Genomic DNA, 17246 nt, shown 5'->3' on the forward strand with positions numbered 1-17246 from the left:
TATTCCTTTTCTTCAGTTCCTGGCTGGGATGGTGAAAATAGATAAATAACTGTTCTCAGGCCAGTTCAGAAACAGTAGATTGGAGCTGAACAACCGGCTATTCAGAGATTAAGTCTGCCCTGTCATGGCTGCAGTTCAAAGAAAACGATTTCAAGGACTGACTGCAGTGTAGTCACAGTACCATGGAGCTCCGTACAGCCTGCAAAGCCCCTCCGAACATCTATCCAAACTCTCGTGTGGGTTTTGCAGCCTGTGCTGTATTCCTGGCTGCCACAGTTAAACCTGCTAACACTACTCAGTTTAAATACTGGGTAGGTATCCTCTAAATGGGTAGGCTTACATGGCAGGACCTACAGTGCACTCATCACTGTAGTGTAAATTATTTTATTTATGTTAGTGGACCTGTTCTTGCAGCCAAGTTATTCATATGCTTATAAGTTTACTAGGTGCTGATATTATGCATGGGGCTCTTTTTAATAAATGTAGTCAGCACTTGGAGTGCAGTTTGCATGTACTTATCTGTAAATTAGATGCACGTGAAAAATTATATTCATCATACATAAAAAAAAGATATTATAGCTTCCAAGAATTATGCAGAACATAAGAATCGTAGCCTTTATAGTCCTCTTTAGAAGAAATGATAAATTAAAGGAAAAAATACTACACTCATGAAACACTCCCATTGCACACTAAAAATAAATTCAAGTAATAGCAAAAAATTAAGTTGTAAAGATGTCTACATTACACTATGCATTATATTACGCTACACTATATTTTGCAGTTCTACTGTTATATTTTCTGTCTTAGTTGTTTTTTTCTTCACCCTGCAACAGAGTGTTAGCTTTTGGTTTGCCATTACTGATTACTATGCAACTGCTCAAAGTCAAGCAAGTCTGGGGAATTGTGACCTTAATGCATTGAAAGAGACTTCGTTTTTTGTGCTTTCCTTCTGATACCATGGAGGTCGTATTTACCAGAATAATTTAGTGAGTATAGTTTTATCATAATACTTCAAAGTAACTGCAAACCTCTGACAGCTGCAGCTGTTTTCAGACCCGGTAATGAAACGGAAGATGAGTCAGACTGACACTGTGCCAAGGGATACTGCCAGCACAATACAGCTTCCATGATACCTCCAGTGAGGAAAGCAATGTCAGTGAAGAGGAGGTGTCCAGAAAGGTTGAGCCAAAATGTACCTCAGTGACAGATCTCAAGAAAAGAGCTACAACCCCTAGAAGGGAAGTTAATAGATTTAAACCTTTTCATCTATGTCTGACAGTGTCACCTTCATCATTTGAATGTGCAGGCTACGTCTGCTACTCAGTGCTCACTGGAGAACATACTTGAAGACGCACATGTCTGCTGGTAGCAGGATCAATGAGTTTGAAGGACCCCGCTGACTCAAAAATGTGTCTTCCAGTGCCTTCTTCCAGAAGCTTCACTGCATACAATGTTGTAAAAGAGAAATATGGGTAGACTGGGAAAATGAGACAAATGAACAATGTTTAAGTGGTGGGCTGTACACACAAGGTAGCAGATTCCAAGATGAAAATTTTTTACTTTAACAAAAAAGAGGAGGGAAGGTGTAAAAAGTGACCACGATAGATTCCATAAATAACAGAACAGCACACAGGGAATTAATTCCAGGAAAATCTAAAGCCACAACCCTATAATCTTTGCTATACAGAAAATACTTGAAAACTACAAGGTTTTGGAAAATTGTTGCTTAGTTCTTTGCATGATGAGCTTTTATGAAATGGGATGTGTGACCTGCTAAGCAACTCAGTAAATGTCATCTGAGATATATATGCAACTGTTCAAAGGGCATCCCAGATAGGGATTCCTATAAACTTAGATATTAAGTTGATATTAAGGACAAGAGAGAACACATTTTGATCCCCCAATCATCTCCAGCAAGAACACTTTGCTGTTTGGTACGCTCTTACTTGCTGAGTAAGTAGACTAGTATTTGGTGTGAGCTTGCTGGTTCCTGGTAGCACCATTTACTAAACAGTAAAAAAATTAAGGGCTAGTATTATTTACAGTGGACCTTTCCTCAGTAAGTTAGTCAGCTTTTCCATGCAAACAGCTAAGGGTAGGAAGGATAATTTAGTGTCTAGGATAAGATTAGAAACCAGCTTTATAAGAATACAAGAACTCTTTGCATCTTGTCAGAGGCCGTTTAGTCTGCAGCGTTTGCTAGTATGAGATCCTACAGATAGAGAGTGCAAATATTGTTTAAGTCAATGTCTGTCTAGCTGTGGGCAGCTGGATGTTCCTTTGCATCTGGAAACAAGATGGTGCATATACCCTCTTTTTTTTAGCTTGTGTAGCTATGGATGAAACTATTTAGACTTCTGAGAAATGGGCATCTTCAGGGACAGCTGAATTTGTTCTGAAAAAAACTTTCCTCCTGTGCAAGAATCAAGAGCTGGCCACCCTCATCCTTCTTTCTGCAAGTGCCAGGAAATGACACCCTTACCTGGAGGGTAGCAGAGTTTCTTCAGGGAATGATGGATTGTTGCATTTTCCTTGAATTCCCAGAGGCCTCTTCATACACTCCCACCAGTACCTGCAATGAGGAACACTGCTAGTGGGATGAGTACTTGGGGAGAAGCATACCTCTGTGCAAATATGTTTGTTCATACACCAGAACTGTATGAACAAGTATGGCTAATCTAACATGTTGGTTGGCATCACTGTGGCTTGCACTAGAGCTATTTCAGTTATTCATATCACCTTCAGACTAAATATTCCTTTGTGCTTTAACCTCACTTTGTAACCCAAGACAGGCTGAAGTTATCAATGAAATCATTCCACTCCTTGGTACTTTACATCTTTTCACTGCTTCCTCCCTCTTCATCAAGACACATTGTGTTTCACGTTCTCACTCTCCTGAGCCCTCAAGGTGCCGTAATCCAGCCTTAACTTTCTTTTTGCCTGCATCTCTTTCATCTTACCTATCACATCATCCAAATGTTTTCTTTCACAACTCCCTCTTTTTCTGAGGCCTCTTGTAGAAATGGAATTACCTCTTAGTTCTAATTTATGACTCTTTCAACTTCTTGTTTAAAGTCTTCCTTAAGTTCTTATTGTCCTGAAAACACTAACTCCCTCTGCATTAAGACTATGTGTGTGCCAGTAGCCTTCCTACAAGCGTCTGACTATCACGACAAAGACTGTCTTATCCTGATATTTATATGACTCCCAAATCAGGATAAATGTTGACCTGTGCGGTGTGCCACAGACCTGCTTGGCAACAGGGAGAAGATAGGTGGCATTTTATCTTTCTAATCCATTGTATAACTTGCTCAGTTCCTGAGGATGCCATGTCTACTCCAGTTGGTGGGTTTAACAGCTTTAAGTGACCAGGAAGCCAGAGGTAGACTTCTCCCAGTTAAATGATTTTCATTATCACTGGTGGAAGGAAATGGAGATTTTTCACCCATTTGACTCAGTACTTTAGGTATCAGAACTACTTCAGGGTGACAGTGGTAGAAGATGGGATTAGAAATTCTGGTCTACATATTCATTATTAAGCAGTATAAACTCCATTGGCATACCTGCTCATATTTAGTAAAATAAGACTAGGATTTTAAAAACTAGGGGTCTGAACTTGGGTTCTTCAACCCATATTCAGATTACTGTGACTAACTGACAGCACTGCATAGACTGCAGCTCCCTGTTACAACTTTGGGCTCCTGAAAACTAGACTAAAATTTGAATATTTGGTTTGGCAGCCACCTTCAAATTCTGTATTTTTAATATTTTTTTTTTAAACTAGGCACAAGCATAAGCAGGAAATGATGTGACATTCACTAATGTGACATTTGTCCCTATTCACTATGTTTAATGCCAAGGAAAAATGATAGTGCTACACACAACCTACTGGCTGACCCTTTTGACATTGCAGAAATCTGATAGTTTGTTTTTTTCCCTCTATTTTTATAGTTCTCTGCAGCTTGATCCTTGACAAAAGCACATGACAGACAATAATTGCAGAACACTAACAAAAGAAACAAGAGAGGGCGAGAGATTTGAGACAGGAGATAGGAGTGAGCAGAAATACGAAGGAGAGACCTAATAGTCTCTCCTGGAATAAACTAGAAGTCCCTGGACATGTTAGCCAGGTGGCTGCTGGTGAAACTGGCAGGAGGGTTTAAGAAGAGGCCATTTTCAGGTAGTCTGAAATAGTGGACAGCCTGAGAATATGCAACAGAACCAGAGAGTAGTTCTGGTGCACTTCAGTGTGCGGTTAGCATCGCTAGCTGAGATCAGCACGGCAGCCATCTATAACTGCCATAGGAGGGTGAGAAGCAGCTAGCTGAGGTGATAGTAACTGCTTAAACTGCTAACCCATACCTGCAAGAAGGTAGTAGTAAAGGGAGTGTGGAGTACTGCCAAACTAGCTTGGCCAAAAAGCCTGTAGAAATGATTTCCCGTAGGAAGCAGCCTTGCGACTGACAGTCTGGGACTGTGGCTGGTTCCTGCTGGGCAGGACAAGCGATGGACTGCCATTGCCTGTCTGAGAAGTTTATACAAAAAAGCATTTTCAACCATACAAATGCTCATTTTACTGCAGGCATATTTCAAGCCGCAGAACATTTTGTTAAATTTTGCACTTGAAAGAAAAAAGTTTGTCATGCTTGTTTGGGTGCCAGTAGATGGCACACAGTTTTCCTGCTTCTGCAGTTAGTATGCAGGGGAAAAGTCCTGCGGAAGCAGTCCCACCAGGGTTATTGAACTGGTAATAAGAAAGCAGTGACACCATAGTGCACAAATACTGTTCAGCTCCCTTTGGGCTTCTCCTGTTTGTATTGTTATGGTTCCAGACTGCTAATACCCTAAGCCTCAGGCTCTAACTTGAGCAGGAAGGGTTTATTTTTGGAAGAAGAATTTTTCACATAGATGAGTGCCTGCAATGCCAACTTTTTTTTTTTTACTTTTTTTTTTTTTAAATAAACCATGCGGTAAAGCTTCAGCTAAACTGAAAAGATTTGGCCCAAAACATCATTCTATCACTGAGAAAGGAATAGTCAGAACCCAGACTGTAAAGTCTGTACATTGGGATGCCCTGCACCGCCAACAGCACGTCTCAGAGGTGGCGGTGGAGAAGAGGTGGAGATGGGTGACTCATGTCTGCACAGACAAAAGTCTTTGGCTGGCACGCAATCCTGTGGGTGCACAGCCACTGCAAGGGTGAAAAGCCAAACTGGGCTGATCTGCTGTGGCCTCTCAGGGAGCAGCTGAACAAGCCCTGAGGCAGCTGCCATGAAGAACCTGTGGAAGAGGGGAGCAGCACATGAGAGGGCTCACTGTTGGTCATCCCGTATATTGTTGTAGTTATGAGCCTAAAAATCTCTCACAATCGTTAATGTATGTGAAAGATGCATAGGGCAGGGCTCTCGGAACATTTACACTGGAGCACTGACATGGGGGCTCATCACTGTAAGGGGTATCACCACTGAAATCCAAGATATGAGACGTCTTATTCTAACATTCACTTCTGCATTGCCCTACAAAACCCATTGGATAAGGGCTGTGTTCAGCTCCCTAAACTTTTGTGTCTAGTTCCATCAGAGGTACCTGCAGTTACTTAGTCATATGGAAGAAATGGATTTGACACCAGACTTACTGATGACCCACATGCTCTGCAGGGGCAGCGGGAGGCCATGCTGGATACCAGAGGACACTCTCAGATGGCTGTGTGTGGACATGTTTAAGGAACTGCACTGAGCCTCATGACTAGATCTCCACTGACTGCATGGATGGGAAAGATGAGTTCAGATGCAGAAGCTGGCACTGCACTCACTAACACTTAAGCACAAGGGATCTCCCCCAAAAAGTTTAAACAAGTGTGCTGAACTTCATAGATGCAGTCCAGGGCAAAGGAGAAATATATACCCTTGGGATTTCTCTTCCAGGTTTCACAGATACAGTAAGCAGCACATACCTCAGACTAGGAGCCAAGGACAAAGAGTGAGAGCCATATCTCTGGTGTCCTGTTCTTTGATCCAATACCTCACATGGATCTTCAATCTTCACGACTTGTCTCTGTTTATTCGTTGCTATATAAAATATTCTTTCTAGCCTACTTTCACCAGGCTGTTTGTGAAGCTCAGTTGATGCAGTTAGTCCTTGTTAACTGATTCAAACAGTGTTTTTCTAATTTTTAATCTTACCGCTTCAAGTAACTTTTTGTTTTACAGCCTATCTTTAAAATTCATGCTGGATGTTCTCCAAAAACTTCAAGCAAAAATCTTCCACAGACAGGGTTTCCCCCAAGAAAATCTCCTCATCGCTCATTTGAAAGACATCAAGAATTTCCAGCCCAGTGCTGACTCAGAGTGAATAAAGTTTACAAAGATTTTGGAAATACTAATAGAAGTTGGCACCATATTCCTGTTAAAGCCAATAGATGTTCATAAATGAAGCTAGGGTGGTGCCACCACGTTCCTGTCATTCAGCCCTATTAAGTATGTTGCATAAAAGATGAGATTTCTTTGTGCAGAAAGGGACTATGCCGTTGCTTTCATCACATAACGTACATAGGAAGAAGCTGAATCTTCAGCGTCCATTGAGTTCAAGGGGAACCACACAGTTATGAGGACTGGACAGGGTCATAGAGCAAATGACAAAAACTTAATAACCCTCGTTTCTTACTGAGAAGGTGAAGGCCTCCACCAAAGTGAAGATTCATGGCTAATTACTGCAGGTTTGCTTTGTGCTCCCAGTGGACGGTGCTGCCTTTTCAGTTCTGTCCTCTGCATTCCATGTTCACTCTCCTGAGCAAATCAGTGGGACACCACAGGGCTTCACTTATGATTGAAAGGAATTTGATTTTTTTTCATCCAATACAAAGGAAAAAAATTTGGATAAATTAAAGAAAAATCTATTTCCGTGCAACAGAGGTTTTTGGAATTAAGAGATCGATATGCAGTACTTCACATGTATCTCAATTATCTTCCAGAATAGGAAGCGGGTGTGTATAAACTGTGGACCTCGGACACAACGAGGGTATAATTTCCCATTAAACCTAACACTATGTGTGTGTAGGTTGCAGCTAAGAGGGACAGTCCCACTCCCCTGCCTGTGGCAGTGCGCTCCCTTCGCCTCATATCTAGTGATCACAGGGCTGCTAGATAGATAGTATTCCTTCAGCTAGCAGAGCCAGCAGAAATAAAGTACCTCCTGCTCCAAAGGAGTAGGATTTACTTCGATCAGTAAGCTGAACTGACTCATCCTGTGTAGTCACTAGGTCCAGCATGAGGAAGGGAGCAAGAACTCCTGGCTGAGGGAGGGAGAAGACAGAAAGGAGGGAAGAATGGACCCATCCTGATAGCAGCTGTCTGCAGTGGCACTGGATGACGTGTACCAGGAAATTATACTACTAATATGTCAAATGAATTAGCTCAGTGTATTATACTGTTATAATTATACCACAGTTATGCTAAGAACAAGTGATTTAATACATAAAAGATTATACCAGCCCCAGAACTTGATACCTTTTGTTCCATCTATCCATACGCAGCATTGTAAATAGTAATTATATATCATAGTAGCAACTGAGATTAAGATTCCACTGTGCAGACAGGTACTAATGCAGTTTCAGTTCTCCGTTACACTCCACAGGCTCTCTAAGGAAACCGAGAAGGTATGATGATAGCTATAGGGTAAAAGAATGGGTTGTCCTCCCCACTGTACAAGGAGAGAACTGAGGTATGCCCTAGTTCAGGAAGCTGCTTATGAGGATGTGTATGAACTCCTTTGGATATCTGGGAATCGAATATATTTCTGTTAAATACCTTCATGGAGTGATCACTATATAGTGAGGGTGACCTTAGATGGTGGCAATGTGAATGGGAACAGACACTTTGACAATATTTCCAGGCTATCAAATAGTTAGAGTGAATTCTAGAGTTTTATTTTTAGTCACTTCATGGTTGCAACTTGGTTGCTTTTCTTTGAAGGTTAATGAATGATGACACCTGAATTTACATCATTCATTCTGAATTGTTGAAATAGTTATCCACCTCTATAAAGTATTAAAATTTGTAAGACTGCAGTATTTAAAATTCTAAAGGAGATCAAATGCAATTTTTTAATATCAATGTATTTCTAATACTTTGTTTGGAGGCTTGCAACAATTTCACCATAGAAGACTGTTATTGTATGAGCACTAATTACAAACACTGCTTCTGTCATTGGACTAATTCTACAATTGTCTCAGAAATGTTCATCAAGGTTACTTGGAATCCCCTGTGCTAGGGGTGTGCATCTTTGGGTACAAGAGGTACCTGAAGAATTTTGCCACAGGAGTACACTAATTATAACCAGAGCAGAAGCTGACTTGGAAAAATAATTTGGGAAAAATTGTGCTATTGCTGGGATAGTTATGAATTTCAGGAATTTCCAGGGCTAAATTTCCATAGGCTTGTTTTTGAAATTCTGCAGACTTCTAGTAAGACAGATCAAATGCACTGAAAATAATTTAAAATTAATCCACCAAGTTCAGTGGTGAAATGCTATATTCACATCAGAAAACACAAAAAAATGCAATTCTGAGAGAGAACCCGAGATCAGAGTCCTAGGTTTATAGCAATGAAGGGGCGTCTTCCTCATCCCAAGCCTCAATGGCCAGTGCTGGGGACACCACACCAGTGTGATACACCATAATCTGCTGGGGCAAATCATGTGCTCCTTGTAAGCAGCTGAGGTAAATCTCACATGCTTAACGAACAGATCAAATCAGGGCCGAAGAAACTTCTGTGTGACATACTGCATCAGGCATTCACAATTAGACAGATTTCAGTATGATGGAGCATGTATACCCAACATGGGTCTTGCTTACCTAGGCATAGCTCAGGTGAGGAGCTGCTCCCAATTTCACTTGTGGAAGAACAAAAAACAGTGCCACAATGTCTCTTTCCTCTCCTGGTTGCAGGGCCCTCTTTCAAGTTGCCTCTTAAGAACAGAGTGAAATAAGCTCTGGCTCTTTTGAAGTCAGTGACAAAATTCACACCACTTTTCCTTTCTTAGCAACCCTCATCGTCTTTTTTTTCTGATCCAACCAAGCATTCAACAGAAATAAGCTGCTGTCCTTCCTCCTCCTGCCGTTACAACTGCTGCCCTGACCTAGGGACTAGCTCTTGACTTTGGTGCCGAGTGCCTCAGTGTGCTGGAATTTACTGTCAGAAAGGAAACACTCTGACTGCTATAGGACACCGTGGGGCATGTGTTGCTTACACAGTAATGTCACCCTTTGGGTCATTGTAAGGCAGAAGGTAAAGCTGACAAGTGGTGTTTATCTGTCAACGACATCTTGTACGTGCCTTGAAGTGTCTCCAAGCCGACTGTCTTGGAAAAAGATGCAATCTAGGCTTTAAGGTTTAATCTTCCCTCATCTTGCTACATAAAGTAAGGCCCCATTTGTGGATGCTACATCTATACAGAAGGTATTTCTCGTCTCTTCTCAACCAAGGTCGTGTCTTGTTTACATAGCAGAAAAGTAGAGTGCATGACAGAGTAGGAAAGTCTTTTTTCCTGAAAGGTCTGTACTGCAAGGCTGTGCTTAAACTGAGCTGACCAGGTAAACCCAGGGGTCTTTTATCAACACCAATAAGTTCAGCAAAAATGTCAGGCAAAAAGGACTGCCAGCACAAATTAGATGGGGACTTAAAAAGTAACAGATATCCTGAGATGCGGCATTCTTCCATGCTGAGGTACTTCCGTCTCGTGCATTTTTCGATCATACATTTTCAGTCTTCCACTTGCCAGCTTGGTAGAAACTGAAATAATTGATTAGATATTTCCATTGCTAGATGAAATGCTCTGCAGATTATCAGTGGTGTCAAAAGAAATAAATTCACCAAAATCCATAATGTCCTATTTTAAATAAAGTATGTGGCAAAGGCAGAATCTGAGCACAAAATGATGTCACGATGATGCGATTCTGCTGCAGACACGGGTTTTTTCAAGCCTTATGCCTGGTGAGAGGGGACATGGGACTCAAATGGGGCTTGGACACTGTCAAACCACATTCCGGTGTCCTCCTGGAGAAGGGCATTAATGGATTCCTCCTAATGGGAGGGAAGGCTCCATCTGCTGCTGCTTCCTATGCTGCGTCCTTGGGCTCAGTAAATGACTGTTTCCTAGAGGCTCCAAAGCTCCAAATATTAAAACTGATGAAAATTGTTTTCTGTTATGTAATATTTCAAAAATGTGGATTCTTTATTAGTACAAAATCAAGATGCTGTTTATTTTTTAATGAAAACACACAGACACACAATCATTTTGGGGGTTATTTCCAGATTTTGTCCTGTGCAGACTGGGAATCCTTTCCCATTCTCATCTAAACTGATTGTTTCTGCCCAGCATTCTTATTTCAGTCGATCAGCTTTTCTTACTGTCAAGAAGATCTTTCAGCAGAAAATTTTTAAATAGAATCGTAGAATCATAGAATATCTCAAGTTGGAAGGGACCCATGAGGATCATGAAGTCCAACTCCCTGCTCCTCACAGGACTACCTAAAACTAAATCATATGACTAAGAGCATCATTTGTTTAAATAGTTTGGTTAAAGATTTGTCTCTGAGGTCTTCTGGGAATGTCCTGATCCTTGGCTTGGTGACAAGACAAAGATTTTTCTCTGGTAACAAACAGACAGTGACTTACTGGAATAGAGACTGAAGTAAGTGAGAGAGTCCAGTCCTAGGAATAGCAGCAAATATGAAGTTATGGATGCAGATCTAGCAGCTGCAAGAGCAAATAACAGCTTCAGATGTTTGACCAAGAGAATTTATTAAAAACAGACAAGAGAGAATGTTTTAATTATCTGATGCCTTGGTTAGCTGCTGTTTGGAAACTGCTCAAGGAGCTGAACAGAGTTAAAATAGGATACTCATGTTTTGGAAGGACACCACAGAAGATTAATTGGGGCAGGCACGGAAGGGAAAGGCTCAGAGAGCTTCGCATGTTTGGCCCCTGAGGTGGCTGAGAAGAGGGCTTATGGTGGTACACAAAAGCCATCCTGCAATGAGAATAAATTTTGGTCAGAAGAGGTTCAGTTTACAGAAGGTCACAAGCCAACTTATGGAAGGAGAATATCAAATGATGAGAAAGGACATTTCAGTCCGGAGACATGAGGCAGCCTGTGCAAACAGGGGTGCTTTTAGCAATAGGGTAAGTTAACGAAAGAATGGCTGGGGATGGCACAGCCTCTAGTTCTATCTACTGAAGTACAGAAGGTGGGCTAGAAACAAGGTGGAGCTCAACTCTTTCCACCTCATGATTTCTGTGAAGGGTCTGGCTTGGTCATTTGGCAAGTAGGCTGCTGGCTGAGTCAGGAGGAGGTTCGTGGCCCGTTCACTTGCTCAGGAGTTGTGTGTTCAGCACAGAGGAGCTAAATGTTTCCTCTTCTGGCTCAGGTCCTTCACAAGATGATTTGCAATCAAAGCAGAGCAGGACTACAGGAAAAAAGACTGTTAGAAATCTGAACTTCATAGAATGAATAGATGAATGCATTTATTATCACAGACTGTACAGGCTGGGTGGATGGATAACTGTAAGTATGTTTAGACACCTCTGTGATCCAAGAAGCATAAACTTAGAGACGACAAAAGTGGAAGAAACAAAAAAGCTTGAGCATTTCCTTCTTTTCATTTTTTTCCTTTGTTTTTAGCGAGTCTTAAAGAAATTTGGCAAGTGTTGGCCAAAATCAACACCTCTTCTGTATGCAGTGATAAGACAAGTTTGGTGACTACCATGTACTCTGCAAATGTGGGAAAGAAGTATAAGAAGGCAAGCTCTGAATGACATCTATCCTATAGCACCAAGGCACTAATAACTGTTATGGCACAAGCTAGATGGAGTCAACATTATGACAACATTTGTGCAGGAAGAAAAATAAACTAAAACAACTAAATTGTCTTAGATTGGAGTATGAAGTGTCTGCAGGTGCTGAGGCATGGACTCCTCTGGGAATTAGACTGAAACAAATAAATCTACACCAGTGGCATCTTTTACAATACTACTAAAATTTACGTTGCAGGGAAGTTGCAACACTGGAATTTTTTATCAGCGTAAAAGAGAACGTAGCATGAAATGAAATGATTTAGACAAGTACAATGTAAGGGTAGAAAACAGTGGAAGGATCAGCAATTTTTCAGATAGTGGCTACTCCACAGTTTCAATTTGTTTCATGCAGTTGAAGAGCATTTTTCCACCCGTAACCTATCTTCTTCCCTTGCTGCCTAGCACAGGTTATAGAGCCAATTTATTTTTTCTATCTATGTCTATACCCATAAATAAAGCAGGACTAGGGCATTGGTTCAAGTGTTGTCCTGTGCTTATCCATGCTGGGGGATGGTTAGCACACTCCCTGGTACCTTTCTGGTTCAGACCAGCTAGCACTCTCCCACCTATGCCTAAGCATAACTCAGGCACATGCCAGCAACCATTCCCTGTGGACGTTTTGGCTGCAGTCTCCCGGGTTTGGGGTAAAGAAGGACTTGTACTGTGTGGATGAGAACCACAGACTTTCACTTGGCCTCTGAGCCAGTGAGTGGTCTCAGTACTGACTTATTTAGTAGTATAAAGGTAGTTTATGAGTTAGATCCTGTCTTCCTGAATATCCTTTTTCCTCTTCCTGTAAAGGAAGCCCTTTAAGGCTGAAAGCATAAGCACTGGCGTCCGATCCTGTCTTACCATGACATTGCTATGGAGGTCCTCTCTAACCGATGCAGTGCTAGCCCGTGACCACATTTAATCCTGTTTGTATTAACAGGAATCTCCAGGTACGTGGTTCTCAGCACCTCTTGGCACATGATGGGTGAAATGCAAAGTAAACTGTCTTTATGTCTTACTAGGGGACACTAAGAAAACACCATGCTGGAAAGAATCAGCAGTTGCTCTTCACCCGGCTCTGCTTCCAGCCATCACAGCATTTGGTGCCTGGATGTGAGCAGAAGAAAGGGAAACAAGAACAAAATTATCTCTGCAATGTTATTAGATCTGTTCGTGCATCGATTCCTCACTGTCACTATACATACAGAGGGACAAAATCTCCAGTTGCCTGTTCAGGGTTAGCAGTCTGTTTTGCTTTCCAAGGACATGAATTATCTGAGTGATAACAAGGAGGTTTCCCTATATAGTGATATGAAAAAAGAAGGAAAATAGCTTTAACATTCCTTGTTTAGGTTCCTGTAGGTAGGGATCATGCCTTTCTCTGTACTTCATAGGCACAAGAATCAGTCAAATAATAAAACACCATAATTAATAGAACAGAAAAAGCCAGATGATAGTCTGGTCTTTTAAAAAAAGGAACGGATCGCCCATCCCTTGTAAGATGTCTACAAAATGGCTAAATAGCCAGAAAATAAGAGATTGTAGAGGAAACAATCATTCATTGGCTACAGGATAAACAGGCACATGATTACTGTTCCATCTCTAATTCCTATTCAAAGATGTAAAATATGTTTTCCACAACATTTGGATGTATTTAGACACAGAGCAGCCTGTTTAGTATCCTAGTTCTTGTTGATATGTGATAATGATATGAAGATGTGTTCTAATAGCATGAAAACCTTGAAGACCACTTCATCTATTGCACTAATAACTACAGTTTTGTCTCAAAATCCTAAAAGTGCGTAAGAAAATAAATCCTAGTAACCCCTGATTAACATGACCTGCATTTCTGTTGCCTACATACTCATAGTTTAAGTAGGAGCTTCAGAGGAGGGCAGCCCAGTGGCTGCGGTTAGTGGCTCGGTGCATTTGCTACAGATAGGATTTCCATTCCTTCTGTCTGGTTTCCTGGCTTGGCAAAGGCAAGGAGTGTTGCATCTCCCGGATGAGTGGAAAAGAGAATATCTCATCTCTCAGCGGTGACGTCTCCAGTTAATGAGGTAGCAGTGCTGAAAGGAACCCTATAGTCTCTACTAAAGCCAAAATGAGGATGGCTGCAGGGAAAGGACCCAACAAAATGTAGCAACTGTAAGCAGAAGCGAGATATGGGGGGAGTCTTCACTGCTCCTAACAGGAACACAATAATCCTTTTTTCTTCATTAATGCTGAAAAGTACTCTACTTCTCATTCCATCTTTGCATACCATTTTCTTTTAAAGGACGGAAATGGAGTTTCACTGCAGGCATACCATCTAACTTCTTTGTCCCTTTCATGTTGTAGGAAAAGGCATAAACGTATACAGCTAGTTCCTATAAGTTCTGGAGGCAGGAGGGGCTCTTTAATAGCGTGTCAGTCACTTTTTCAACTGCTATCTGTGTGTGATCGCATGTCTGCATTGTACAGAAAGAGACACAGGGACCGAGTGGTGTGGCTGAATTTAGAAAGTTATAGATGTTCTCATCAGCCCCATGCAATGCACCAGAGATTCCTTTCAAAAGCCAAGGGAGCAGAGGCTGCAGACAACAGATGTGAGAGGGGTTCCCATAACTGTCGATTTTCAAAGTGTTTGCATTGAAAAGAGAGGAGGTGCTATTTTGATTGATATTTCAGCCGCAGTATATAAAGCAGAGGAATTCTTCTTACCCTCTGCTTGTCATACTGATCTGCGTACTCTCTCAGCTGGACTTGGGGCTACAACTTACTGCATCTGAAAGGCTGAAACTCACTGGGAATAAAGAAATCTTGTAAGAATGCCGGAACCCACCAAGAAAGATGGTAAGCATAACAAATACAACCTGAACATTGCTTAATTACAGGAATTATGAGTACGCGCACACACACAAAACACCTTTTAGACCATCTTGTATGTTTTAGCAACAAATATTATCTAAGAGTGATAGCCATGTAACACAATTATACGACTAGAGATCACTGATCATTTTTAAACGAAGAAATTACTTTCAGGTAGAGTTATAGCACAAAACTGTTTTGGCCTCCAACTGTTTTAGACAATAAACAATGGCTTTGCAGAGATATTGAGAAACTACTTGGTTGGGCAAATGCTGTATTCACTTTTTAAAGATTGCAGGATTTTTGTAATGCAATTAGTGGTTTCTCTATAGCTAAGGAATCTAGACTCAAAAACAGGGAATAAACATTTCTTATGGTTTAAAAAGTCAACATGTTGGTATGTGTTTCACAGAGTTTTACAAGTTATTAAACAGAAAGGATGTGTTCATGAAACAGTTTTAAGGTTCTGATGAAAATATATTCTTTATGACTAATGTGTAGGTGAAGAATGTAGTAAGTTTTCCTATAGAGGTCAAACTGGAATGATACATTTTGCCACACTACAGAAATTATTATTTTATAGTTCAGAAGGATAGTTAAAGGCAGTAATACTGGCCCCTTTTGTATTACTATTAAGTTCATAGCAAAGAAACTGAGGATGTAGTCTGCTAGCGAGATACAGAATTGTCCATTGGAGGCTGCCCAACCAGATGTAAAATGTTCAGGATCTATTAATTCATAACTTTTTAAAAGCTAGCATTTATATTTTATTATTTTGAAAATTTAAGCTCAAAAAGCATCTTATATTTGCATTACTTTTATAGCCCTTCTTTAATTTTTCTTTCAAATTTAGAAGTTTTGGTAAGAATTTTTGTTTGTTATTGTTTAGCACTGCCAACAGACCTAGCTTCTGCAAAGCCATTAATGTGCAAACTGTATATGCTTTGCAAGTGCTGGCAAACAGGAGGTATACAGAAAGGTTCCCTAATGCTTTCCCAAATGCAAAATTTAGTTTAATCTTAAATATAATCTTGTGGAAAGTATACAAGTCATTAAGTAGCATTTATTTCCCATCAGTTCTGAAAGATCTCATAGGCCCATGTGCATAGTTTGAATGAGTACATTTGGTTTAACTCTGACCTATCAATAGCACTTGCTTTATTTTAAAAGTTTTTTTGAAATATTTTTTGGTTTTATGGAAGGCATAAGCAGAGCAATTATCAGAAGCATTGTGCGGTTTCAGCTCCTCGTTGGGCTGGGGACACACGAAAACTAAACTTTTTGCACGACTGAGTCTTAAGCAAGTAGTGTTGACAGACCAATGTGATCATTTTACTTACTGGCCCTCCTTAGTGCTCGAGGACAATGATGGATGAAGTACCCTTCTGAAAATAGCTACACCAAGTGCATGTATTAATACGAGAGCCTAATCCTCTATATCAAACCTAGAGCCAAACCCCTTCTAGAGTGTCTTATTTGTAATTCAAATGATTTACACATGTATTAAGTGTCCTTTTTATTTGATCTGTTATTTGACTGGATATTACACAGTTTAATCAGAATGTATTCTGTGCCTGCCAACTGAAAAAAAAACCCTAAAACTTTTCTACACTTTCAAAATGTATGTGCTTTGAAGAAAATTTCGTAGGAGGCTCATTTTCTAAAGGCTATTATTCTGTTCAAGACTAGATTGTTTCAAAGATGTTCTTGCAATGCAGTGATTAAAAATGCAGCTCCATGGTTGTGTTACGAAATAAGTTTAGCAACTCAGAAAAACATTATATTGACAGTGGAATAAATATGGTTTTTTTGATGAGTCAATATTCAGGAAAACATAAAATATTGAAGTCTTCTGTCTTCATAGAGCTAGAGCTCACAAGAAGTAATGAGCTCTGGAAAAGTGATGCATACAGATTGTATGCTGGTTGTTCCTCATTGCACCCAGCTTATTTGCAGCCAGTAGATCAGAGTGATAACAGGTTTATCTTATTGTACTTTAGAGATTAGCTGGTTCCTTAAGATTTTTCATTGATCAAGAACTCACCTGAGTTGGTGGCAGTACTTGTATCGTAAGTACAAGTACTTACTATATTAGTGACAGGAGTATTCAGTACCTACAATAGCACAATAGCACTGCTACTACTTGTACTAGCTCTGCCAGTAAGAATTCAGAACCTCACATGTCCATCAAATGCCTGTTCTGAAGGTAATTTCCAAGGCATGAAGGATTGAAGGTAATTAATTAATGAAGGTGAACTTCAGACTGACTACATTCTGGAAGATACCACTGGAAGGACTGTCTGAGAAACCTTTGGGGAACTTGTTGGCAGACTACCAGAGAAAGCAGAGAAAAAAAAGAGGCTTCAGGCTTCTGCATCTCATGGGCACCTAAGCAGTATTCTTCTGAAGTTTCCAAAAGAAGCAATCTCCATGAATGATCCCATACTCCTTATTCTCATAGGTTCTGCCAGTTAAAAACAGCACGCACAAGAGCAAGCAGCTGAGAAATCAGAAACTGGCTAAGACTTGAATGTTAGGAAAATCCCAGCTTTG

At 40.5% G+C, this 17246-nt stretch overlaps 1 protein-coding gene across 2 annotated transcripts in view; it reads left to right on the forward strand.

Annotated features, from left to right (window-relative positions):
* Nucleotides 1–17246, forward strand: part of MYBPC1 (myosin binding protein C1) — a 122315-nt gene that overhangs the window by 25097 nt on the left and 79972 nt on the right. The window contains exon 1 of one of the 2 annotated variants that reach the window (XM_075428584.1): nt 14449–14678. The exons of the other annotated variant lie outside the window; for it this stretch is intronic. Within the exon in view, the coding sequence (XP_075284699.1) occupies nt 14654–14678 (25 nt within the window). The 5' untranslated portion in view covers nt 14449–14653. Of the gene's footprint in view, nt 1–14448; nt 14679–17246 lie in introns of those variants that run through there. 2 annotated transcript variants of the gene reach the window in all.

The sequence above is a fragment of the Opisthocomus hoazin genome, chromosome 8 (assembly GCF_030867145.1).
Source record: "Opisthocomus hoazin isolate bOpiHoa1 chromosome 8, bOpiHoa1.hap1, whole genome shotgun sequence".
NCBI lineage: Eukaryota > Metazoa > Chordata > Aves > Opisthocomiformes > Opisthocomidae > Opisthocomus > Opisthocomus hoazin.